Source organism: Talpa europaea (genome assembly GCF_964194135.1).
Source record: "Talpa europaea genome assembly, chromosome: 8".
NCBI classification, from domain to species: Eukaryota; Metazoa; Chordata; class Mammalia; order Eulipotyphla; family Talpidae; genus Talpa; species Talpa europaea.
The window spans coordinates 89,482,791-89,505,508 of NC_140075.1; the positions used below are offsets into that span (position 1 = coordinate 89,482,791).

The 22,718-nt window shown below is 40.4% G+C and overlaps 1 protein-coding gene across 1 annotated transcript; it reads left to right on the plus strand.

Moving 5' to 3' along the window:
• Positions 1-20,611: 20,611 nt before the first annotated feature.
• On the plus strand, positions 20,612-22,486 carry SIX6 (SIX homeobox 6; the record flags this gene model as incomplete). The annotated part of the gene is made up of 2 exons (XM_084240924.1): positions 20,612-21,183; positions 22,237-22,486. 2 exons carry the CDS (start codon positions 20,612-20,614, stop codon positions 22,403-22,405), a joined length of 741 nt encoding a protein of 246 aa, XP_084097050.1. The 3' UTR covers positions 22,406-22,486.
• Positions 22,487-22,718: the final 232 nt, after the last annotated feature.

The following is a 22,718-nucleotide window of genomic DNA, read 5'->3' on the forward strand; positions in this document are numbered from 1 at the left end:
TTTGGAGAACAGCCATAAAATTAACTTTAGTACTAATTCTAATTTAATGTTAACATGACAGTAAATACTAAATTTAAGTACCAAATTTAACATTAACTTTAATATGACAGTAAAAACGAACCATCCGTCAAAATTCAATTTTGCATTCAGCATTTTTTCAAAACTTCTTGAAAGCAAACACAAATCAAACTTCTTGAAAGCAAACACAAAGCAAACACAGTATTTATTGTCGTTCAACATTTTGTGTGATGCATGTGTTTAGTATCAAATGTGCACATGAACAAATTCTGTCCAAAATGCTGTCTTTACATGATGTATGTTTTTAAACTGCCTAGCAAAGTGAAATAGAATGAGAAAAATAATTTAAACAAACCAGTCCCCCAACTTGCCTTTATTGTTGGTATATTTCTAGGTAGTATTTTTAATATTAAATCATCTAAACAATTGCCTTAATTCACTATAGCCTAAGTGGCTTCACAAATTATTAGAATGAAAAAGAAACTTTCAGCAGTGTTTTGGGGGTAAGTACCTCAGATAAGGTATGCGCAGGAATTTTATAATAATGTGATGTAATGTTGCTCAATAATGGTGAGTCATCAAAACCAATGTAAGTTTGATGGTGTAAGAGATTGAGCAGCTTTATTTTTATATTTGTTTTCAATACATTTATTAACCACCCCCTTTTTAGGATGACGTGAGTGAATGAAGATAAATTATTGTTTAGTCGTGCTGGCACTACATTGCTAGGACTGTCAAGAAAATTTGACATTCAACTTAACAGTATATTTTATATGAAAATTGGTGTAAACCTAGAAACATCACCTCACTGAGACCTGAAAACCAAATTTGTCTACATTTAATTTTTTATATGCATATTCTGGTTATTGTCATGAAAATAAATATGAGTTTATCTTATTTTAAAAACCCCTTCTGGAAAAGCAATGAAGATGAAGATGCCCCATCTACTGGAAAGATTTAAATAATAAATTTAATTCTTCCCTCTAAATCCCCCCCAATGAAATAGAGTGCTTAATTTGAAAATTTATAAAGCATTGACTCATTTATTCTAACAAATCACTTTCCTGGAAAGTACTCCCCTAACACAAAAGTCTCCCCCACCTGTAATTAGAACATTCCCTTCTTACTCCATACACGCAAATCAGAATCTGAAGAAATCCTTAATTAAACCCATTAACTATTCTAATTGTGCTATCTTCCTATCCTTCTTTTACTGCTAAGTTATACAACAGAAAGCGTGTCTCCTACCTAAAATTCCTTTCCATGGTGACATTTTCACTCTGCCACTATCCCATCACATTTAACTGCTTTCTCAATTGATAAAGTATATTTATTCCAAATTCTCTACAACCTCTTTCAATACAATACTCCACTTCTAGTCCTTCCACCTCCTCAATCTGCATTTTTGATTTTGGCTTCTACTTTCCCTTTCACCATTACTACCCAACTATATACTCTTATCAAAGCTTTTTCTTTATTTCTTTTTCTAACACTTTTCTTTGGATTATTCACCCATAATGGCTTCAATTCACTTCTGTGCTTAAAACTGCCAAATTTTTATTTCCAATTTTATCCTATTATGTGAGAGTTGTCCAAATATTTACATGTTTTTCCCATCATTTTAGGTTCTATCTAATCTAAATCCAAAGTCATCTCTTCCTCTCCCTCTAACATACAGTCTCAGCGGCACAGTAATTCTCCCAAAAATCAATAAAAGAACAGTTGGTATCTACTATGACTCATTTCTCCCTTAATTTCTCATAAATAATGCACATGTTGATTTTTCTTTGATATATCCTTTATATCAAATCAACTCTAAAAACTGTCTCTGCAGTCAGATATGAATTCAACTTCTGACATTTGTTAAGTTAAAAATGAGGAATTTTCTAACCTAAACCAAAATCCTCAAATACAAAACAAGACACGGTATTTTCCTGACTTATCTCCTATCTCTAATAATTTATCTCCTCGTTCAGACTCATTCTTTTCTACTCAGCTATTAAATGTTATAAATTTCTTAGGCTTGAGCCTAGCCCTTTTCTTATTCTTTACTCTAGCTTTAAGTTCTCTTTCCTACCCACAACTTCCAATACAAGTACTGCACATGATGCTCACAGATATGTATCTCTAGTCTAGACCTAGAGATCAATTTAAGTCCTTAGTGGCAAGCAATAGTAGATTCTGACTGATTTATGCAAAACTAAAATTTGTTAAAAGTATACTGTGTGGGGCCTTCCTGGTGGTGTAGGGGTTAAGTATCAGAGCTATCACTCTATGTGCCCTGAGTTCAATCCCCAGCCAGGGAGCTAACCCATGTGGCACAGCAGATCTCTCCTGTCTAGCCTGCTGCTCCCCTCAGCGGTGTATTTCAGTAGATCTGTTCTGCTCCCCACTCTGTCTCATGAATCCTCTCTCACACACACACCTGCACCTCTGGCCCACACCCCAATTCTTACATGCATAAATAGATAATCTTTTTTTTAAAAAAGTATACTGGGCCTCCCTGGTGGCACAGGGGTTAAAGACAGCACCATCAAGCTATCGCCAGCCACTGCATCACGAGTTCAATCCCTGGCCAGCTAGGGAGAAACGCATGTGGTACAGCAGACCTCCCCTGCCTCATCCGCGCTCCCCTCAGCAGTGTGTTTCAGTAGATCTGCCTTTTCTGCTCCCCACTGTCTCTGGTGAATCCTCTCACCCTCTCACCTCTGGCTTATACCCCAGTTCTTATATGCATAAATAAATAAATCTTAAAAAAAAAAAGAATGTCTGCTCTTTAAAAAATTAATAAAATAAAAAAGCATACTGTGTTTAACAAAATCCCCTCAAATTGCTAGAAAAATAGGTTTAAAGCTGCCCAGACCCACATCCCAAGACAACAGGACCACAAGCCCACACTGCAGCTCAAACCACTACCACTAGCACATGATGTTTCTGTTCCTGACACTACTACATCTGCCCTACAAACTTGATCTTACTTCAACTGATGCCACTGCAAGAGATGAGTCTTTCCAGAATACTCTGCTTTGTGACACTCATTCCCAATTAAAAATTTTAGGTGGATACATTTGTTTGGAGAAACCTATTCTGCCAACTCTATCTCTTCTTTCCTCCCAGACTGTAAAAGTAGGAAATTCTCCAACATAAGAAGTAGATTTAAATGCTGGGAAGTCAGGCCTCCCTGGTGGCGCAAGGGGTTAAGACACAACCTATGAAGCTATCTGCAGCTACTGAACACGAGTTCGATCACGTGGCGCAGCAGACCTCTCCTGACTTGCCCACTACTCCCCTCAGCAGTGTATTTCAGTCATTCCTCCTGTTCTGCTCCCCACTCTGTCTCTGGTGAATCCTCTCACCCTCCACACCTCTGGCCTGTACCCCAGCTCTTGCATGCATAAATAAATAAATCTTTAAAAAAATAAAAAATAAATGCTGGGAAGTCAAAATAATAGCAACTTTCTGTAATACTGACCTTCTCAGTTCCAGATTCACATATGTAATTGTTTACTTAATGAGCCAAAACAACTCATGTATTCTCCTCACTTCTGTCAGTCCTTTTTCATTTCTCTTTCCATGAATGTGACCATTATCCATTTGCATACATGGCAGAAATTTAGAACTTCTATAATTTGATCTCAACTTTATTTTCCAAAAAAAACAATTCTCCATTTTAAGCATGCCAGTTCCTTCACTGACTAGTGAAGACACTATGGTCATTTAAGCCTCTGTAGCTTGGTGTTCAAGTTGTGCCTCTCAACGGGAAAGCTGCTACTACTTGACACAATCAAGATCTAGCCATTCTTCGGAGTTCAAGTTCCAACTTTCCCAGAAAGCCTGACCTGACTGTTACAGACACCCATTTTTCCAAGTCCATGCAATTTCTCTGACATTTATGGCACTGTGTGTAGTACTTAATTCCAAAATATTTTAAACATGGGAATACAAAAATGGAAAAAGTTCTTGCTCTCTAAAATCTCACCATTTAACAATGGAGATAGACTTTAATGTGATAAATACTCTAGTAGACATATACATAGGTAATTGGGAATATTAAATCAATGACCTCAGTGACCTTTTAAAATTAGTCAGCAGTACTTTATCACTCTGGTCCCAGAAGAAAACAAAATCATTCCAGAATACTCAAGTGAACACTCAAATTTTAGTAAAGAGACTAATTACAGGGCCTGCCCAGTGGCGCAGTGGTTGAGCGCTGGGTTGCAAAGCTGCCCTCGGCCTCTGTGGTGCCGGTTCGATCCCTGGCTGCTCCCAGGCCACCGGAGGAGGGTCCCACATGGCGCGCAGACCTCTCCTGCCGCCCGCTGCTCCCCTCAGCAGTGTACTTCGGTCCTTCTGCCTGCTCTGTTCCCCGCTCTGGCTCTGGTGAATTCTCTCACCCTCCCGCGCATCTGACTGTACCCAGTGCATGTATAAACAAAACAAACAAACAAACAAACAAATAAATAAAACATGCCTCTATTAAAAAAAAAAGAGAGAGACTAATTACAAAGGTATATGGACAGAGGACAATATGTATAGTGTTTTACCTCTGAAGGTAAATATCTAAAAGCCCAGATGCTAGCAAAGGGTGTCTGCACAGCACTCCAAAAGGTCAAATGGAGCCAATCCACACTATTATACCGCTCATTCCAAAGCAGAGAACAGAAAAGATATCAAACTCTTCCAAAAAATTAAGGAAGAGGGAATGATTCCAAACAATTTATGAGGATATAATTACTCTGATACTGTTGGTGGGAGTGCAAACTGATCCAACCACTATGGAGAGCTGTGTGGAGATTTCTTGACATACTAAACATAGAGCTTCCATATGATCCAGCAATTCCACTCCTAGGTATTTACCCAAAGGACACAGAAACATCAATTCCAAAGAGCACCTGCAGCACTATTTACAATATGCTTATAGCAGCACTATTTACAATAGCTAAGCTTTGGAAACAACCCAAATGCCCAAAAATAGATGACTGCATCAAGAAGATGTGGTACATATACACCACAGAATATTACTCAGCATTCAAAAAGATAAACACATGCAATTTGCAGCTACATGGATGGAGCTGGAAGGTTCATGCTCAGTGAAATAAGCCAGAAAGAAAAAGAAAAATGCCGGATGGTCTCACTCATAGCAGGAATCTAGAAAACGTAAATAAGGGACCAGGAAAAAGAATAACTATAAGAAAGAAAATATCAAAATCAACAAACAACTATGAACCAGAGACACTCTATGGGGGGTGGGGGGTGGGGAAAGGAGGGATTGGGGCCAAAATAAGGGGGGTGTAATTGTATGGGGAATATAAAAATAAAATTTAAGTTAAAATAAATAAATAAATAAAAAGAATTACTCTGATATCAAAACCAGACAAATACATCACATAAACAAAAAATTACAGACTAATATTCCTGATGAACATAGATGCAAAAATCCTCAAGAAAACTTAGCAACCAAATTTGACAATACATTAAAAGGATCAAATATCATGAGCAAGTGGAGTTTATTCCAAAGTTGCAAGAATGATAAAAACCATCCATTTATGATAAAACCAACAAAAATGGGGATAGAAAGAGGACTCCCCAATATTATAAAGACCATATATGACAAACCCACAGACAAAATTATACTCAATAGTGAAAACTGAAAGCTTTCCTGCTAAGATCAGGTATATGACAAGATGTCCACTTTAACTCATACTACTATTCAATATAGTATTGGAAGCTAGAGCAATTAGGCAAGAGAAAGCTATAAAAGGATCCATATTGGGAGAAAAGAAGTAAAACTATCACTACTGCATATGACATGAAACTTTAAATATAAATATGCATATAATACACATAGAAAACCCTAAAGACTAATAAATATTAGAAACAATAAACCAGTATTTTAAAGTGGCAGGTTAAAAAATCATCTTACAAAAATCTGTTGCATTCCTATATGCAAAGAGGAACCAGAAGAGAGAGAAATCAGGAAGACAATGCCCTTTACTGTGGCATCAAAAAGAATTAAAAACTAGGAATAAACTTAACAAAGGTGGAAAACCTATGCAATGAACACTTAAGACACTATTGAATTTACTTTTCTCTCATGTATAGAAGAATCATACGTCTTTTCACTATATCACTAAATCCCTCTAGTTCCTTACTAATTGATGAATGGTCAGATTAAGCTCAGAGTAAACACAAATATACACAAACCCTGCACTTTGAAAGAACGTGATTTTATGTGAGATTATTTCTTAGGCTTTGGTTGGTGCAGTCCTAGGAGTGGGGAGAGCTGGGAGAAACCAATTATTATAGCCTTCCTTTAGACAGTCCTCCATGCTCTAACCTCATTTTCTGTTCTTCCCCTTCCAATTATCTGTATCTACCAACTCAAGGGGTCTCAATAGAAAAACTTTCTCATTTGTTTTAAACAATAGTAAGTCTTAATTATTGTACTGTGCTGTAATACAATGCTCTCATACAATGATGTCTTCAGAATCTACGGAGCTGCAAACAGTAATAACCTAAAGATACAATAACAGCCTAAAATATGATGTTTTTTGAGTTCTCATTTCACCTCTTCCCACATGAGGGAACTAAAATTTTATTGAACGACATTAAAGAACATGTTTATAAATGAGAGCCATTCCATGTACCTGAATGGGAATATTCAACATTGAAACGATAGTTTATCACAAATTAATTTGTAAAATGAAATTCCATGAAAACTCCTACTGGACTCTTTGGGGTGGTGGAAAAGACACTTGACAAAACTGACCTCAAAGTTCATCTGGAAGAAATTTCTAAAGAACCATTAAAGAATTCTCCTAAAAATGCTGAAGAATAACTTTCCTTACCAAATATTAATATGTATTTGAACTCCAGTTGTAAATGTATAGGAATAAATAGACATATCAGTGACAGAGGATATAAGGTCCAGAAGAATACCTATGTATATACAGAAATTTAATGTGTAGCAATTCTGTGGGAAAACAATGTATCAATCAATAAACAATGGCAGGAGAACTAGAAAATGATTTGAAGTAGGAGAATCTATTAAATTCCAGATTTACACAAGACCCTAAAATAAATCCAGATGGTTTAAAAAATTTAAAGATGTTTTAAATCTAGGAAGAGTAGAAAAAGAAAATATAACTTATTTCTATAACTAATATGGGAGCTTATGCTAAGCATGACCCTAAGACAGAACTAAATTTGATAGAACTGGCTATGCAAATATTATAAACCTATAGGACCAAAAGAAAAAAAAAACCTCTATAAATTTAAAAGGCAAGTGAAAAACTAGGAAAGAATATTTGTAAATAACAGGAAAAAATGTGTCATTAATATTTGAAAATAATGTAACAAAGCAACAAACTTCCCAATCAAGGGATATAATTGGGAAATTCTCAAAAGAAATATAAGTGACCAAAAAAATGTGATATGCATGATCTTATTAATAATCAAATAAATGCCTATTTTTTAAAGTGAGGAACCATTTTTTCCATCTATCAAATGGGCAAAAATTTAAAGAACACTGTCAAGTGTGTGGAGAGTGGAAAGGGAGGAATTGCACTCTCATACAGTATGGATAGAAATAAAAGTTTGTAAAAATATTTTTTGGATGGCAATTTGCAAATCTGAATAAATATTTTTAAAGTACAAGTCCTTTAACCCTCTATTTAACATAAGAATTTGAAGAAAAAAATGAGATAATGTGTAAAGATGTTATTGCTTTATTGTTTATAATGATGGGTAGCTGAAAACAATTTAAACAAACATTAATAGGGACTGGTTAAACAAGTTATGTCCTGTATGCTGTGGAATACAATGCCATTCAAAACGATAGCATGTGGGGTCTCCCCAGTGGTGCAGCGGGTTGAGCTTACTGCTGTGAAGCTGTCTGCAGCCTCTGCAACATTGGTTTGATTCCCGGCCGGCCAGGGAGCTATCCACATGGCGCTGCAGACCTCTCACCCACTGCTCCCTTCAGCAGTATATTTTGGTCATTTGCCTGTTCTGCTCCCCACTCTGTCTCTGGTGAATCCTCTTACCCTCCTGTGCCTCTGGCCTGTACCCCAGCTCTTGTATAAAAATAACTAAATCTTAAAAAACAATGGTAGCATGTAATTGTTATTAGGAAAAATATTCACAAAAGTTCTATCATGAAAAAATGTTATAAAACAATATGCATAATATAATGGCATTTTTAAAAAAATGTAATTTTGTATGTGTAGAAAAAAAAGTCTATGTAGATACATACCTAACATTAATAGTAATTGTCCCTGAGATAATCTTTTTGTAGTTCTTTTTTTCAGGAGTAAAACAAAGCGGTATTAGACTGTCTAGAACTTTGTGACACAATTACTACATATTCTTGAATCAGAAGGAATAGACTAAAAGGAAAAGTCTAGGTATTACATCATTTCAGAAAACTTTGGGATTGGGGTAATTGAGGAAGAAGGAAGTGAGGAAGTGAAACTACTCTAAAAGTCTGATCCTATTTGGGTGAAGAAAGGAATGGGCACAGTAGGCATGGCATGGTAGGAAAAACAATGCACCTCATGGGGGTATATTAAATATCTTGTTTTTATTTTTTTATTTTTTAAAGATTTTATTTTATTTATTTATGCAAGTACTGGGTACAATCAGAAGCGCGGGAGGGTGAGAGAATTCACCAGAGTGAGAGCGGGGAGCATAACAGGCAGACGAAGTTGTCTGCGCACCATGTGGGACCCTCGCCTGGTGGCTGGGGATCGAACTGGCGCTGCAGAGGCTGCGGGCAGCTTCCCAACCCAGTGCTCAACCGCTGCGCCACCGGGGAGGCCCAGTATCTTGTTTTTAAACAGTAGTGTCACATGTAACAATTACAAGAACAGGAAAAGGAAAGATAACGTGTGATGGCCTAGAAAATACAACAGAACTTTCAAATTAATGCCAAAAAATGGAATATTGTCACATAAGCCAACAAAAATAAGAAATTGCAAAATGAGGAAACAGCCACACCAAAAATGGGGTTGGGGGAAGTTAACTTCTTGAATTAGACCGGCAGAGCTTTCTTTTGAATCAAGCAAATGAGTTTTGTATATGCATATTTTGACATCTGCTTGTTTTCCACATGGGTGAGATCTAAGAGAATAATGCTACTGCAATATTAACTACTCCTTCATGAGGTGGGGGGGAAGACTTAGTAAAATAAAGTAGGATATTAACTGATAGGGGTATATACTAAACCCAAATAACTCATTGCCATATATTAAGTAAGTTGTACTGAACAACTAAATCATTTGGTAAAAATCTTTATTGTTACAAAATTCATTTGACCCTTCTGTCTTATAAGACTAGAGATTACTTTCATATGTTTTCACTAAAAAGTGGAAAGAGTTCTATTCCAACTCACTGCAATTAGAAAAATACAAAATAAACCACACATTTCTTCTTATATCTGTGAATTATATTTCAATATAATATCATGTTTTCATACTATGCTAATTAACCCTTGCAGAGGAAGATGAAGTCTTCTTTCATTTATCTTATCTAATAATGTAAATCTATTACTTATTTGTTAATTTTTACTAATGTCTCAAAAGAAGCATTAAGAGCAAAACTCAATATAAACATGAAGAAATTTTTAATGACAATTCACCTTTGTTTGGGAGCTTTCTTCCCAATCTTAACATGGAATAATGTTCAGGTGAAAAGTCTATAATTTACAAAAAAAAAAAAAAGAAAAGAAAAGAAAAGAAAATGAAGCACAAGGATTATTTTACTACTTATAGATTGGCCACTTAAATTGTTCTATCCTTTTAATTTACTTTCAAGAAACATTTGAGACTAACACATGTGCCATATAAGTGAGTGTGGTCAGTTGAGGGAGAAAAAAATCCAAAAAGATATCGTCTCTTCCTAAGCCTTAGAATCTGTGAGTATCACTACATATGTCAAAAGATGATTAAGTAAGGGATATTGAAAAGCGGAGCTCATCCTGGATTATACAGGTAGGCCCTAAATGTAATCACATGCATTTATAAAATATAAGCAAGAAGAATTTTCAGAGAGAGAGAGAGAGGGAGGAGGAGGGAAGGAATAAGAAGAAAAAAATCAGGAGGGAAGGTAGAGGATGAGGAGGAGAAGGAGAGATGAAGAAAGTGGGAAAAATTAAAGAGATGTGGCCACAAACAGAAAATAATGGCAGCCACCCAAATCAGGAAAAGGCAAGAAACTGATTCTCCCCTATAGTCTTTGGAAGAAGCAGAGCACCTTGATTTAGATTTATGGCCTCCAAAACTGTGAGACAGTAAATTTCTGTTTGTTTGTTTTTTTCAAGCCACCCAGATTGTGACCATTTGTTATAATACAGGAAATTAATGGCGTGAGCTTTGGGGGAATTTTGTGTAAGCTATTTATTGACTTGTAGAGACTAAAGTCCATAGAACAGGGTCTCCCTGGTGGCGCAAGGGGTTAAGTCACAGCAATATGAAGCTATTGGCAGCCTCTGCAGCACAAGTTTGGTCTCTAGCCAGGGACCTACCCACATGGCGCAGCAGACCTCTCCTGTCACCTGCTGCTCTCCTCAGCAGTGTATTTCAGTAGATCTGCCTGTTCTGCTCCCCACTCTGTCTCTTGTGAATCCTCTCACCCCCCACACCTCAGGCCTGTACCCCAGTTCTGGTATGCATAAATAAATAAATCTTTAAAAAATAATAAATAAAGTCCACAGAACAGGAGAGTCTATTACAAAAGAACCTATTGCTTGGAAAGTTTCAAGAGACCTGAGGAGAACACAAAGGGGTTATGAAACCAAAAGAAGATCAACATTGAGACATCACTAATACATAGGATTGAACTAACATATTAAGTGGATGGGCTTCTAAAAGAGGGGAAATATTTGTTGAGAGTTTTCTATGTAACAAACATGCTATTTATCCAATAGACTGTGGTCTAAAATCATGTGATTAATACAATGATTTAAGGTTAAACAACAGAGAGAGATGGCAACACAAAAGTTTCCTTAGTTCCTGAGAGCATCATCTACCAGTTAACCAGAGGGACTCTGCACCCAAAAGGCTGTGTATTTGGGGGAAAAACTGGAACACCCTAAGACATTTGAGATCAGTACATACCGCAATTAATTCAAAATGGATTAAAGACTTCGATGTAAGACCTGAAACCACAAAATAAATAGAAGAAAATCTGAGTAACACTGCAGGGCATTAACTTCAAGATGTCTTTGGGTCGTAACTCCAACAGGAAGGGAAACAAAAGCACAAACAAACATCAAACCGAAAAGTTTCTGCATAGTAAAAGAAACTTTCATTAAAATGAAAAGATATCCTACTAAGTGAAAGAAGGTATTTCACATCATACATCCAACAAGGAGCTAATATCCAAGATCTACAATGAACTCATACAACTCAATAAAAAGAAAATAAATAACCAATCAAAAAATTGTCAGAACTCAACTTCTCCAAAGAAGACGTACAAATGACCAAAAGGCACATGAAAAGTGCTCATCATCACAACATCAGGGAAATGAAATCAAAACCACAATAAGATACCATCTCACACCTTTGACAATGACCCATATCAAAAAGATCAGAAACAACAAGTGCTCATAAGGATGTGGAGAAAAAGGAACCCTTGGTGGAAATGCAGGTCTAGCCTCTATGGAAAAGAGTGTGGAGATTTCTCAAAATATTAAAAATAGATCAATCTTATGATCCAGCATAAGATCATAGTTGGAAGGGATATATGCACTCCTATGTATTTGGCAACACTATTTACAATAGTCAAGTTAATGAAACAACCTCAAAGCCCAAAGACAGATATGTAGGTTAAAAAAGATGTAATACATACATGTGATGGAATACTGCTCAGCTATAAAAGAAAAAAAAAAAAAGATGAAATCTTGCCATTGTGACATGAATGAAACTGGTTGGTATTATACTAAGCATAAGCCAGAAGGAGAAAGACAAATATTTGATGATTTTACTCATATGTGGACTCATATATGGATGATAAAGAAACGAAAGAAAGCAACAGACAAAACTAAATCAAAACAAATCCTAGAAATCTGACTACAGAATTGAGGCTACCAAAAGGGGAGGGGGAGAGATGAGGAGCAAAGTGTAGAGGGGGCCCATGGACTGTGGTGGCTTGTTGGGTGTGATGTGGTATGGTGACCTACATCTGAAGTGTGAACTATACCTCTAAATCAAATACAGTGTTACAAACAGTTGTCTCAATTAAAAAAATACAATTTTAGGGCCTCCCGGGTGGCGCAGCGGTTGAGCGCTGGGTTGCGAAGCTGCCCGCAGCCTCTGCAGCGCCTGTTCGATCCCCGGCCACCTGTGAGGGTCCCAAATGGCGCGCAGACCTGTCCTGCCGCCCGCTGCTCCCCTCAGCAGTGTACTTCGGTCCTTCTGCCTGCTCTGCCTCCCGCCTGGCTCTGGCGAATTCTCTCACCCTCCCTCACTTCTGACTGTACCCAGTGCTTGCATAAATAAATAAATAAATCTTTAAAAAAATACAATTTTAAAAGAAATAAACATAAATTAGCTAAAGTCTTTACTGCTTTTACTATTTTGTCTGCTTTCATAAAGTTTAATTTGAGAAGCATCACTGTCCAAAAATATCATTATAGTGACACTATATCCCTCTTCTCTGAATATCACTCCCATCTCCCAGCTAGCTTTCAGGAATGAGCACTTTTTCTATCTCACAATTTCAACAAGATTTAGTTTAGAGAAGCAGTTATTTTGCAATAAATAATGGGAAACAGAAGGAAAGAGTCATGGAGTCAGAACAAGCAGAAGAGAAAACTTAAATACATATTATTACAATACAAAAAAATACAAAGAATCATTGAGATATGAACTTTTAGAGTCTAAGAAAGGGATTGATAAAGATAAAGAAAAAGCAGAAACAATATGAATGGGGTAGACAGAAAATTTAAGTTAGTGAAGGGTAAAAATTAAATATTAGATTTTAAAAAAGAAGTTCAGCCCCAAACCTTAATTGCTATAATGACAAATTCTCTCACATTAATTTCACCAAAACCAACGAATGATAGAAAATGTAATGAGATAAAATATAAAAGAGAAAAAATGGTAGATTTAAATTTCATAGTTTGAAGGATCTGAGGGGAAAAAAATCTGCTCTTAAAGGAAACATGCACGCATTTCTCTGTCCCTTAATTTTTTCTAAATCTACTCCTACTGTCTGCCTATATAATTCCCTCTGCCAGAGCTTGGCAGCTGGTCCCCACTGGGGCTTAAGCAGACTCCTCTCTGTGTTTCCATTTAAAAATCTTTATTTCAATAGGTGGGCCTAGAGCATCTGCACTTCCAAAATTACCACACAACTGATCCAAAATGATTGAAACAAAATTGGTTTCAAAAATTGCCCTAAGGCTGAAAAGAAGATGAAGGCTAACATTTCAGATCTAAAGAAACATTTATCACAATTCTGTGGTCTGTAATAGACTTCTGTGATCATAATAGAAATGTTGACAGCTTGTTAATTATAGAAATGCTAGTCAGCATCACTCTTATTCTTTAGAAATACCTGACAAAAGAATTCAGTTATTTATTTTTTTTTTTTTTTATTTAAGCCAAGCCTTACAGCACCTCAAAGCCTAACCTCTCCTCCCCAGGAACCCAGGTTTAGTTCCATTTTCCTGCTAGTGTACCGTACAATTACTAAGGGAAAGGTCTTCAATAAAACCTGGCTCCAACATTCCACACCCCCAAAGAAGATGATTAAAATTCCGGAGTTATATTTGAGATTCAAAGATCCAGAGTAAAGTTTAAATCTGAGTGTAGTAAATTCTGAGTCACAGCAACAGGAAAAGGCATAGGATCTTACACATGGCAGTCACCAAGAAATAGTCATGTGGATTCAGACCCTCTGCCCTCACACTCACCAACATTTATACTATCTTCCTTATATAGGAAAAAAAACAAATATAGGAGATATAGGTTTGAATCTGTGTCTTTAACCTATCTCTACTGCTAACTAACTGTGTAATACAGTAATCATTTAACCTCTGGTTTTCATGTTTTATCCATCTGTAAGATGGAGAGGGAGTAATCCAACCATCGTTGACTGACCACCAATTTCTTCTTATTATTTTTTCTTTCTTTTCTCATGGGAACTTTTTTTTAAGATTTATGTATTTATACAAGAACCGGGGTACAGGCCAGATGTGCAGGAGGGTGAGAGGATTCACCAGAGACAGAGTGGGGAATAGAACAGGCAGACTGACTGAAATACGCTGCTGAGGGGAGTAGTGGGCGACACAGGAGAGGTCTGCTGCGCCATATGGATTGCTCTGCGGCTGGCTCTTCACAGCGCTGCACTCAACTGCCTGCGCCACCAGGGAGACCCTGACCACCAATTTCTTAAAAAGCATAGATTCCAAAATAATAGGAACAAAACCTTATCTTTTCCCAGAGATAGTTATAAATGGGTTATAAACTAGTTACAATGAGTATAATTAACAATATATTTTAAGATGAGACAAAATTACCGTAGGTTCTTAGGAACAGATTTTTTGGTGTGACCTAGAAGTAAGCTGAAATTAAAAGGTCACTCAGTCTTTTCAAAGTGCTTCAACTCTAGAACAAACAGAATTTAGCAGGCTTTGTATGCTTTGTCTTGTTGATTATTTTGAGATCCTGTGAAGCAGGATTTCTTAGTGGTGCTATGGATGTTTTGTTGTGGGGAGCTACTGTTTATTGTAAGATGTTTAGCATAGTCTCTGGCCTCCATCCATAAGATACCAGTTGTGACAACCAAAAGTTCTTTAGACATTGCCAAGTGTCCCCTGGTAGTGGGGAGTAAAATTGCCCTCATTGAGATCTGCTGCTTTGAAGGGTAAGATGCATCTAAATATATTGTTTTTAAGATTGATTTATTTATGCATACAAGAACTGGGGTACAGGCCAGAGATGCGGGGAATGACAGGATTCACCAGAGACAGAGTGGGGAACAGAACAGGCAGAGTGACTGAAATACATTGCTGAGGGGAGCAGCAGGCAAGACAGGAAAGGTCTGCTGCACCATGTGGGTTGCTCCCTGGCCGGCTGGGATCGAACTCATGCTGCAGAGGCTGCAGATTGCTTCATAGTGTGGTGCTTAACCCCTTGCACCACCAGGGAGGGCCGTAAATATATTTTTATAATTTCAAAAATTTTATACTATTTTAGTGGATTAACTCAGAGCATTTAAAGGATTTATTGAAGGCTAATGCATTTATTTGATTTTACCACGCTTAGATGGGAATTGTATTTAGTGCACATGTAACATATGTAATTAACACACATATATGATACATACACTATTTAATGTGAATAATGTTTGTCTCAGAGAATTTAATAAACTTACACTCTTTCACATCATTGAATTTTCATGTTTCTGCGTGTATTTTATTTTTTATTTTATTTTTTTTTAATTTATTCTTTTTTTTTTTTTTATAGAGGCATGTTTTATTTATTTATTTATTTGTTTGTTTGCTTGTTCGTTTATACATGCACTGGGTACAGTCAGAAGCGCGGGAGGGTGAGAGAATTCACCAGAGCCAGAGCGGGGAGCAGAGCAGGCAGAAGGACCGAAGTACACTGCTGAGGGGAGCAGCGGGCGGCAGGAGAGGTCTGCGCGCCATGTGGGACCCTCCTCCAGTGGCCGGGGAGCAGCCGGGGATCGAACTGGCGCCGCAGAGGCCGCGGGCAGCTTCGCAACCCAGCGCTCAACCGCTGCGCCACCGGGGAGGCCCTCTGCGTGTATTTTAGAAAGATGTTTTCATCCTGAATTTGAGGATGATGAAAAAATGCTGGTAGAAAAAAGTGTTCAAGTAGAGAACTGTGAATTAACCACACCTTTAGTCATTCAATTAGTATTTCATCTCTGATGATAATGTGTTTATAAAAGACATGTAGGTTACATTTTTAAGCATTAATCACACAAGAACCCACTGATATGTTGCCTTAAGCAAGAAATGTGGTGGTATAGGTAGTCCTCTGAAGATTTAGGTTTACCCTACAGAGAGAGAGGAAGATGGAGAGGGAGAGACAGAGAAGCGAATTCAAGACCATAATTTAAACAAGACAATGAGTTGTAATATACTCTTTGGCTTAAGTACAAATTCTCATCAAAATGCCTAGGAGCAACCATTGATTAAAGGTCAAAAAAGAATTGTATAGTCATCCTAACATTAAAAAAAAAAAAACCCAGCATCAATCATTACTTTCAATTGGTCTTGCCATATTTCAACTTTAAAAATCTCCTCTACTTAACAATATAAGCAACTGCACCTCATTTAAATATAACTGAATAATTTTGTGAATAACAAAATAATCTCTTAAAAGTAGATCAGTATTTTTTATCAGTTAATTTTACCAGAAAATCTACAAACATTTCTCAAATGATGTTTGTTCTCAGGAATGCACAATAAAGAGGCATCTCTATTCTTTGTTACAAGGTGCATACTGGAAAGGAAGGAATGCATGAAATAGAGCAATCTATTTTGGAAGCTTATTAGGGTAGTTAGTACTTTAAAACTCAGATATTGAATTAATTCCATAATCTGAAGATCTGGGTCACCAACAACATAAAAGGAACTATATCTTTTACTTATGCATATGGTATCACTTGATGATCAGATTACAAAATCCATGAATAAATCTTTGAGAGTGTGAAATTTTAATCATATATTTTTCAAAGATATTAAGGTGCCTTTTTAGATTTTTTTATTTTACATTATTCTCACCCACCAGCAGCATGCAGCTTTGAGGCATGGGAAAGGGAAACCAAGATCTCTCTCACAAGTGGAAATGGATGTACACAAAAAGCTGGGCCCTCATTGTCTTCCAGTCTGTGATTCTCACATGCAATACAGATGTTTTTATCACAGAATTCAGATGCATTCAATTAATATATTCATAAAATCCCTGAGTATGTGAAATAGTTAGAAAACAAATTTTTATAGGCATCTGGCTGACTTAGGGAAAGTCAAAGAAAAGATAAGACAAAGCAAGACAAGAGATTAGGTAAGAATGTGTTGACCTCTAAGCAGTGCTTCCTATTGAGGAATCATTTTTTCTTGGGGTATAGCTAAGCTTTCACATGTCTTTCTAGTCTACAAGTAAAGTCAGAAGGCGCAAAATGAGGGTTGACCAGACATATGCAATAAGTCGCAGACTAAACACTGAAGATTTCTGGATGGACCCTGGCAGCTCGGGGGGGGGGGGGGGGGGGGGGGGGGGGCAAATTGCCTTAAGTCCAGCATTGAACTGTTACACATAGAAATCTACTCCAGAACATTTTCCCTCCATATTTCCCCTATAAAATAAAACTCCTGAGTCTACACAATGCAGAAAAGACATTTAATGATTCCTGGTGAGAATAAAGCATTGCCCACAGCTTTGTGAACCAAATTTGCTAGCTGCAAAGCAATAGCAGAAAGTTGCAATGCTGCCCAGATAGGTCCTTAGTCAAAGGATGCTGCTGCACTTTCTAGTTTTCCTGATGAAGCGCAAAAGAAAGCTGAGTCAAAGGTGGCAAGTCGGGGTTGCCTGGAGGGCTGGCACAAAGTTCCAAAGTTGGTTTTAAAAAATCTATCCTGTTAAATTAAGAAAGATAACTTGAAGGTCCAGCTTTCACCTGGCAAACCTGGGAGAAGTGCACATTAAAAGGGGTTGGGATAATTGCATAACAATGGAGTTATTTCTAAGGAATCTTAGCAGTTTCTCTCATTTCCAGGGATTGAGGGGAGAGGGCGGCTCACACATTCCCTGCTGTCCCTCTTAAAGCGGGTGCACTAATGTGTGATTCCAAGGTGGCCCCGGGGAGTTTATTTCCTTTGAGTTAATAAAATCAAACAACGTTCCACTTTCCCTGCAATGGCGAAGATAGGACCTGACTTCTAAACACTTGTATGGCCCCGCCAGTAAGATGCCGCGTCCAGTCTTGCTTAGCCTCGGCGGCCCCTAGCCAGAGGACTTCAGCGCGCCCAGCCCAGGCTTTGGGGCCCAGTCTCCTGAGAACCCCAGACGTGTAGAAGCCACAGTGCCCTTTCATCTATTGTTGTGTAACTGTCGTCCAAGAAATGGGACCAATTCCGCATTTCCTGAATAGGGCACCAAGACTCGAAAAATTGACCTGACTCACCCACAAAGACTAAGGGTAAGAAGCCAGTTTCCCTCAAATTCGCTGCTTTCAACTGCCAAAAGCGCGAGGGGGAAGAGCGGCCCCTGGACCCGCACTGCTTCTCACCTCCAGCAGCTAACCATGGGCAGAGGTTGGCATCTGCTCTGGGCTCCCCGCTGTAAGCTGACCTGCGACTCCCTTGCGCGCCGAGGGCTAACCAGAACCGATTCTGCTCAGAGCCCGGGGAGAAGACCTGAGAGGAAAAATTAAGAATCGCGGGCAAAATGAAGCATGTGAGGATGCTTTTCTACTCTGGTAAGAGTTGCCAGGAATGCAGCCCTCCAGGGACCCTGGTTACCCCAGTGGGATCTCAAAACCAGTGGGGTTTTCTGCACAGATTATCCTGAGCCCTTGGACGCGCAGTTTCTCACTAAAAGTTGTCCTTCTGGCGGATTCGGAAGGAGTCCTGTGCCAGAGACGGTTTGAACTTTCTCTTTATCCTCATGGCACTCTATTTTTCCTTGCCCAAGTCGCATTTCAAGAAATTAAGCTCTTAGAAAAGAAAAGAAAGTCTCTTCATTGTGATGGCTGGCAAATTCACCAAAATGATGTAAATGGTTGCAGGCCTTTTTCTCCACTCCCCTCACCCACCCCCGATTCTTTTTAAGTGAACTAAAAATAAAATCTTCACTTTGGTGAAGATCTGTGAAAATAATATCAGGGTTTTCCGTCCTGAAGAGCTTTGCCTTGCACTCATGCGTAGCATGATCTGCTCAGCACCTCCAACCATTTGAGCTTATCTATCTGCCTTCTGATTTATTAGATCGGTACAAGTCACATACAAATTGTACTTGATACTAAAAAAAAAAGACAGCAGGGCCCAGTCCAGTTCCATGGTGAACATTCCTATCTGATTCCTTTCTAGGGATGAATATTTCAAAGACTGTTTTCATAGGACTCCCTTGTCCCAATTATTTTCTTCAAGCTAAACAACCCCCTATCAAAGGTCGAGGTGAGATCATGGTTTCTTTTGACAAAGTCTCAGAAAGTGGTATGATGTGAATGCCAATTGGGAATCAATAAAAGTTGTCAATTCAACCTACTCATCTAAATATAAAACTGCCAAGAAAATTCTTCCTCTCTGCAGTGCTCAGCGACTTAGGAAGTATTTTCTACACACACACACACAAACACACACATATGCAGGCACACAATTGCAGTACTTCCCTCTTTTTTTCATTTAGATTTTACAGAAAGAAAAAAAAAAGTTTGGGCTAAAAAGTAAAGGTTAGAGTTTCTATCCCCAGCTCAAGAGTTAAATGTGCTAACACAGAGTAGGACAAAATTAACCCGCAAGAAAAGCAAATCGATATTTTGAAATAAGCTTTCAAGTTGCCGTCCTGACCTGCCAATGACTTCTCACTCTAGATGCGGCTAGGCTGCACATTTGTGCAAGTCCATTAAACTGGGGAGGAGGGAAGGGGTTCTAAAAAGTAAAAACTTTATTTGGGTGCAACCCCCTTGTCTTGCGAGTGTTGGATTCACACCTGTGTTATCAGGTGTAAAAGCGTCCCAGTTGGTAATTCAAATGATTTCAGGAATGTCTGGAGGTGGGGATAGAGTCCAAACTGACCTCCTTATAGATCCCCAGTCCCGGTCCTTCTGCTTCAGAGTCACTTCCCACTCGGGTGCTTTGGCAGCTAGAAAAGGACCAAAGGCGCGGAAGGATAGGTGCTGGGAAGAAATGAAACGATCCATTTCCCCTCCCTCTCCATTCGCGCGCCCCCCGCCAGGTTTGCTGTTTCGTTTACAATGAAACAGCGAATTCAGGAGGATTGAGATTTGGCCCCGTCTTCTTTGTCCTCTGGAGACCTCTAGACCCAGGCAGCTCATCGTCCCACAGTGGATTCCCGTAGCATCACTGCCCCTTTGGGGGTGGGGATGGAGGGACAGGAAGGAGCAACGAGGCTGGGGAGATGGGGTTTGAAACGCTGCCACTCTCACAGCCGTTCGCGGTCTTTTCCTCCTCCAGGTTCTGCAAAAACTGAGGAAAAGTCCACGGGTGAACGGCGGGCGCTGTCGAGAGCGGGGAGGTGCTGAAATGTCCCTGGCGCGCAGGTCGCAGTCTTGATTGGCAGAGAGGGCCAGTGACTGACAGGGGGTCTCCATGGCGCCCGAGCCGCCAATCCGCCCACCCCAGTAGCGGCGCCCGCTCGCCCCGCCGGCTTGCCCTAACGCAGCGGAGCTGAACCCGCGCGGCTAAGCCCGCACCTCCTCCACTCCTTTTGCGCTCCACCCGCTCCCGGCGTTTGTAGGGCAGTCGCCGCCCAGGTGCCTCCCGGGTAGCCCGAGTCGATTCACCGAGGAGAGCCTGGCGCGCAGGCCGAAGCCAGAGGCATCCCACTGCGCGTCCCGCTCCAGGCTCAGCGTCCCCACCGGCGCCAGTGCTGCCTCGATGTTCCAGTTACCACTCTTGAATTTCAGCCCCCAGCAAGTGGCCGGGGTATGCGAGACTCTGGAGGAGAGCGGCGACGTGGAGCGCCTGGGTCGCTTCCTCTGGTCCTTACCCGTGGCCCCTGCGGCCTGCGAGGCCCTCAATAAAAATGAATCGGTGCTGCGAGCGCGGGCCATCGTGGCCTTTCACGGTGGCAACTACCGCGAGCTCTACCATATCCTGGAAAATCATAAGTTCACCAAGGAGTCGCACGCTAAGCTGCAGGCTCTGTGGCTCGAAGCGCACTACCAGGAGGCTGAGAAGCTGCGCGGAAGGCCCCTGGGGCCGGTGGACAAGTACCGGGTGAGGAAGAAGTTCCCGCTGCCACGCACCATTTGGGACGGCGAACAGAAGACGCACTGTTTCAAGGAGCGCACGCGGCACCTGCTACGGGAATGGTACCTGCAGGACCCATATCCCAACCCCAGCAAAAAACGGGAGCTTGCCCAAGCAACCGGACTGACCCCTACACAGGTGGGCAACTGGTTCAAAAACCGCCGACAAAGGGACCGGGCGGCTGCAGCCAAGAACAGGTTGGTACCTAAAGGCCTCTGCGCCTTACTCTCACCGAGGAGCTGGCGGGTAATAGCACCCTGGGCGCCCTTGGGACTTAGATTCCGTACAAGTGGGGAACGGGTCTGTCTGGGTTAAGAGCCCTCTGTGTTTTGGGATCTGGGGTGGGAGTTACCTTCCCTGCTCTTGGTTCCCCACTCTCCTTTCTGGGCACCTGGGGGACAGTCCAACAACTGTTTCTCACCAAACCAAGGCTGCTTGGGGAGGCGGAAAGAAATAAAAAATAAAGTCCCAGAGATAATTAGGGACATTGGCTCAAAGCTAACTCAGCACAGGTCTGGGCTCCTATCACATGAAGTCTAACTTGTTAGCAAGGTGGCACTTTAGTGTTGTTTTGTGAGTGTGTTGTCATTTTTTAAGTTCAGACGATTCCCTCACGAAAGTTCAGATGATTCCCTCATCACCTTTTGATGGGCTTCTCTTTCTAAGAAGTGTGAAGTGGAGGTCCCCTCTTGCACTAATCACCAGCCCTGTCTTAAAACAGTAAACTAGATAGTTGGGGTTTTTCATACCCACTGTGCGACTCTCAATTAGTCAGATATTTTGGCCAAGAACCCAGCCTTTTCTTCACAGACCCAAAAGCTCCATGCAGTTCTTTAGGCAGTTGGGTTTGCCTTTAACTTGGACCCAGCTACCCTAGAAGTCTCTGACACAGGTGTGGGCCTCAGGCAGACACAGACTGGGAAGGGGTTCCCCTACCCAGAGCCTAATCTATCCTTATCACCCACACCTGACAGTATTGCTAGTCTCTCAAGGGTGGTGAGCAACAGAGAATGGCCCTGCAACCCAGCACCCCCAACATGCGGGAAACAGGCAGAGAAGACTGGAAGGATGGGGCACCAAGTGGCGACCACCAACACCTGCCTGGCCTCTTTTATGTCACCTTACCCACTTTCACTGCCCAAATCTGAGGGAGAGCTGCCAACAAGGGAAACACTGTTGGAGGGTGAGGGAGGGAGGCCACAGATGGCTGCATTACTACTTGTGACTCCTATCCCTTCCCTTCCCCGTAGACTCCAGCAGCAGGTCCTGTCGCAAGGCTCTGGGCGGGTGCTAAGGGCAGAGGAAGAGGGCACCCCCGAGGTGCTGGGCACCGCAGCCAGTCCCGCCGCCAGCCTATCCAGCAAGGCAGCCACTTCGGCCATCTCCATCACTTCCAGCGACAGCGAGTGCGATATCTGAGCTGCCCACACAGCACGCTCAGGAACAGAATCCGGTGTAAAAAATGAGACAAAGTGGAGGGAGGATGAGAGACCAAGCAAACCCAGCACTTGTGAAACTAGGTAACCAGGCTCCCGGTGGCCAGAGACCCGGGGACCTGCTTGCTCACCCGCCCCACCTCTGGACAGGCTCCACTGGCGGGGTCCAGTGGCCACCACAGGACCTGGCAGTGAGGCCCAACCTAGAGCCACGTTTTCCTTGCTTTGCTTTTTCCCAAGGATTGTGCCGAAAAGATGCCCATAGAACCCGAATTGCACGCTGAATGCTATCCTGA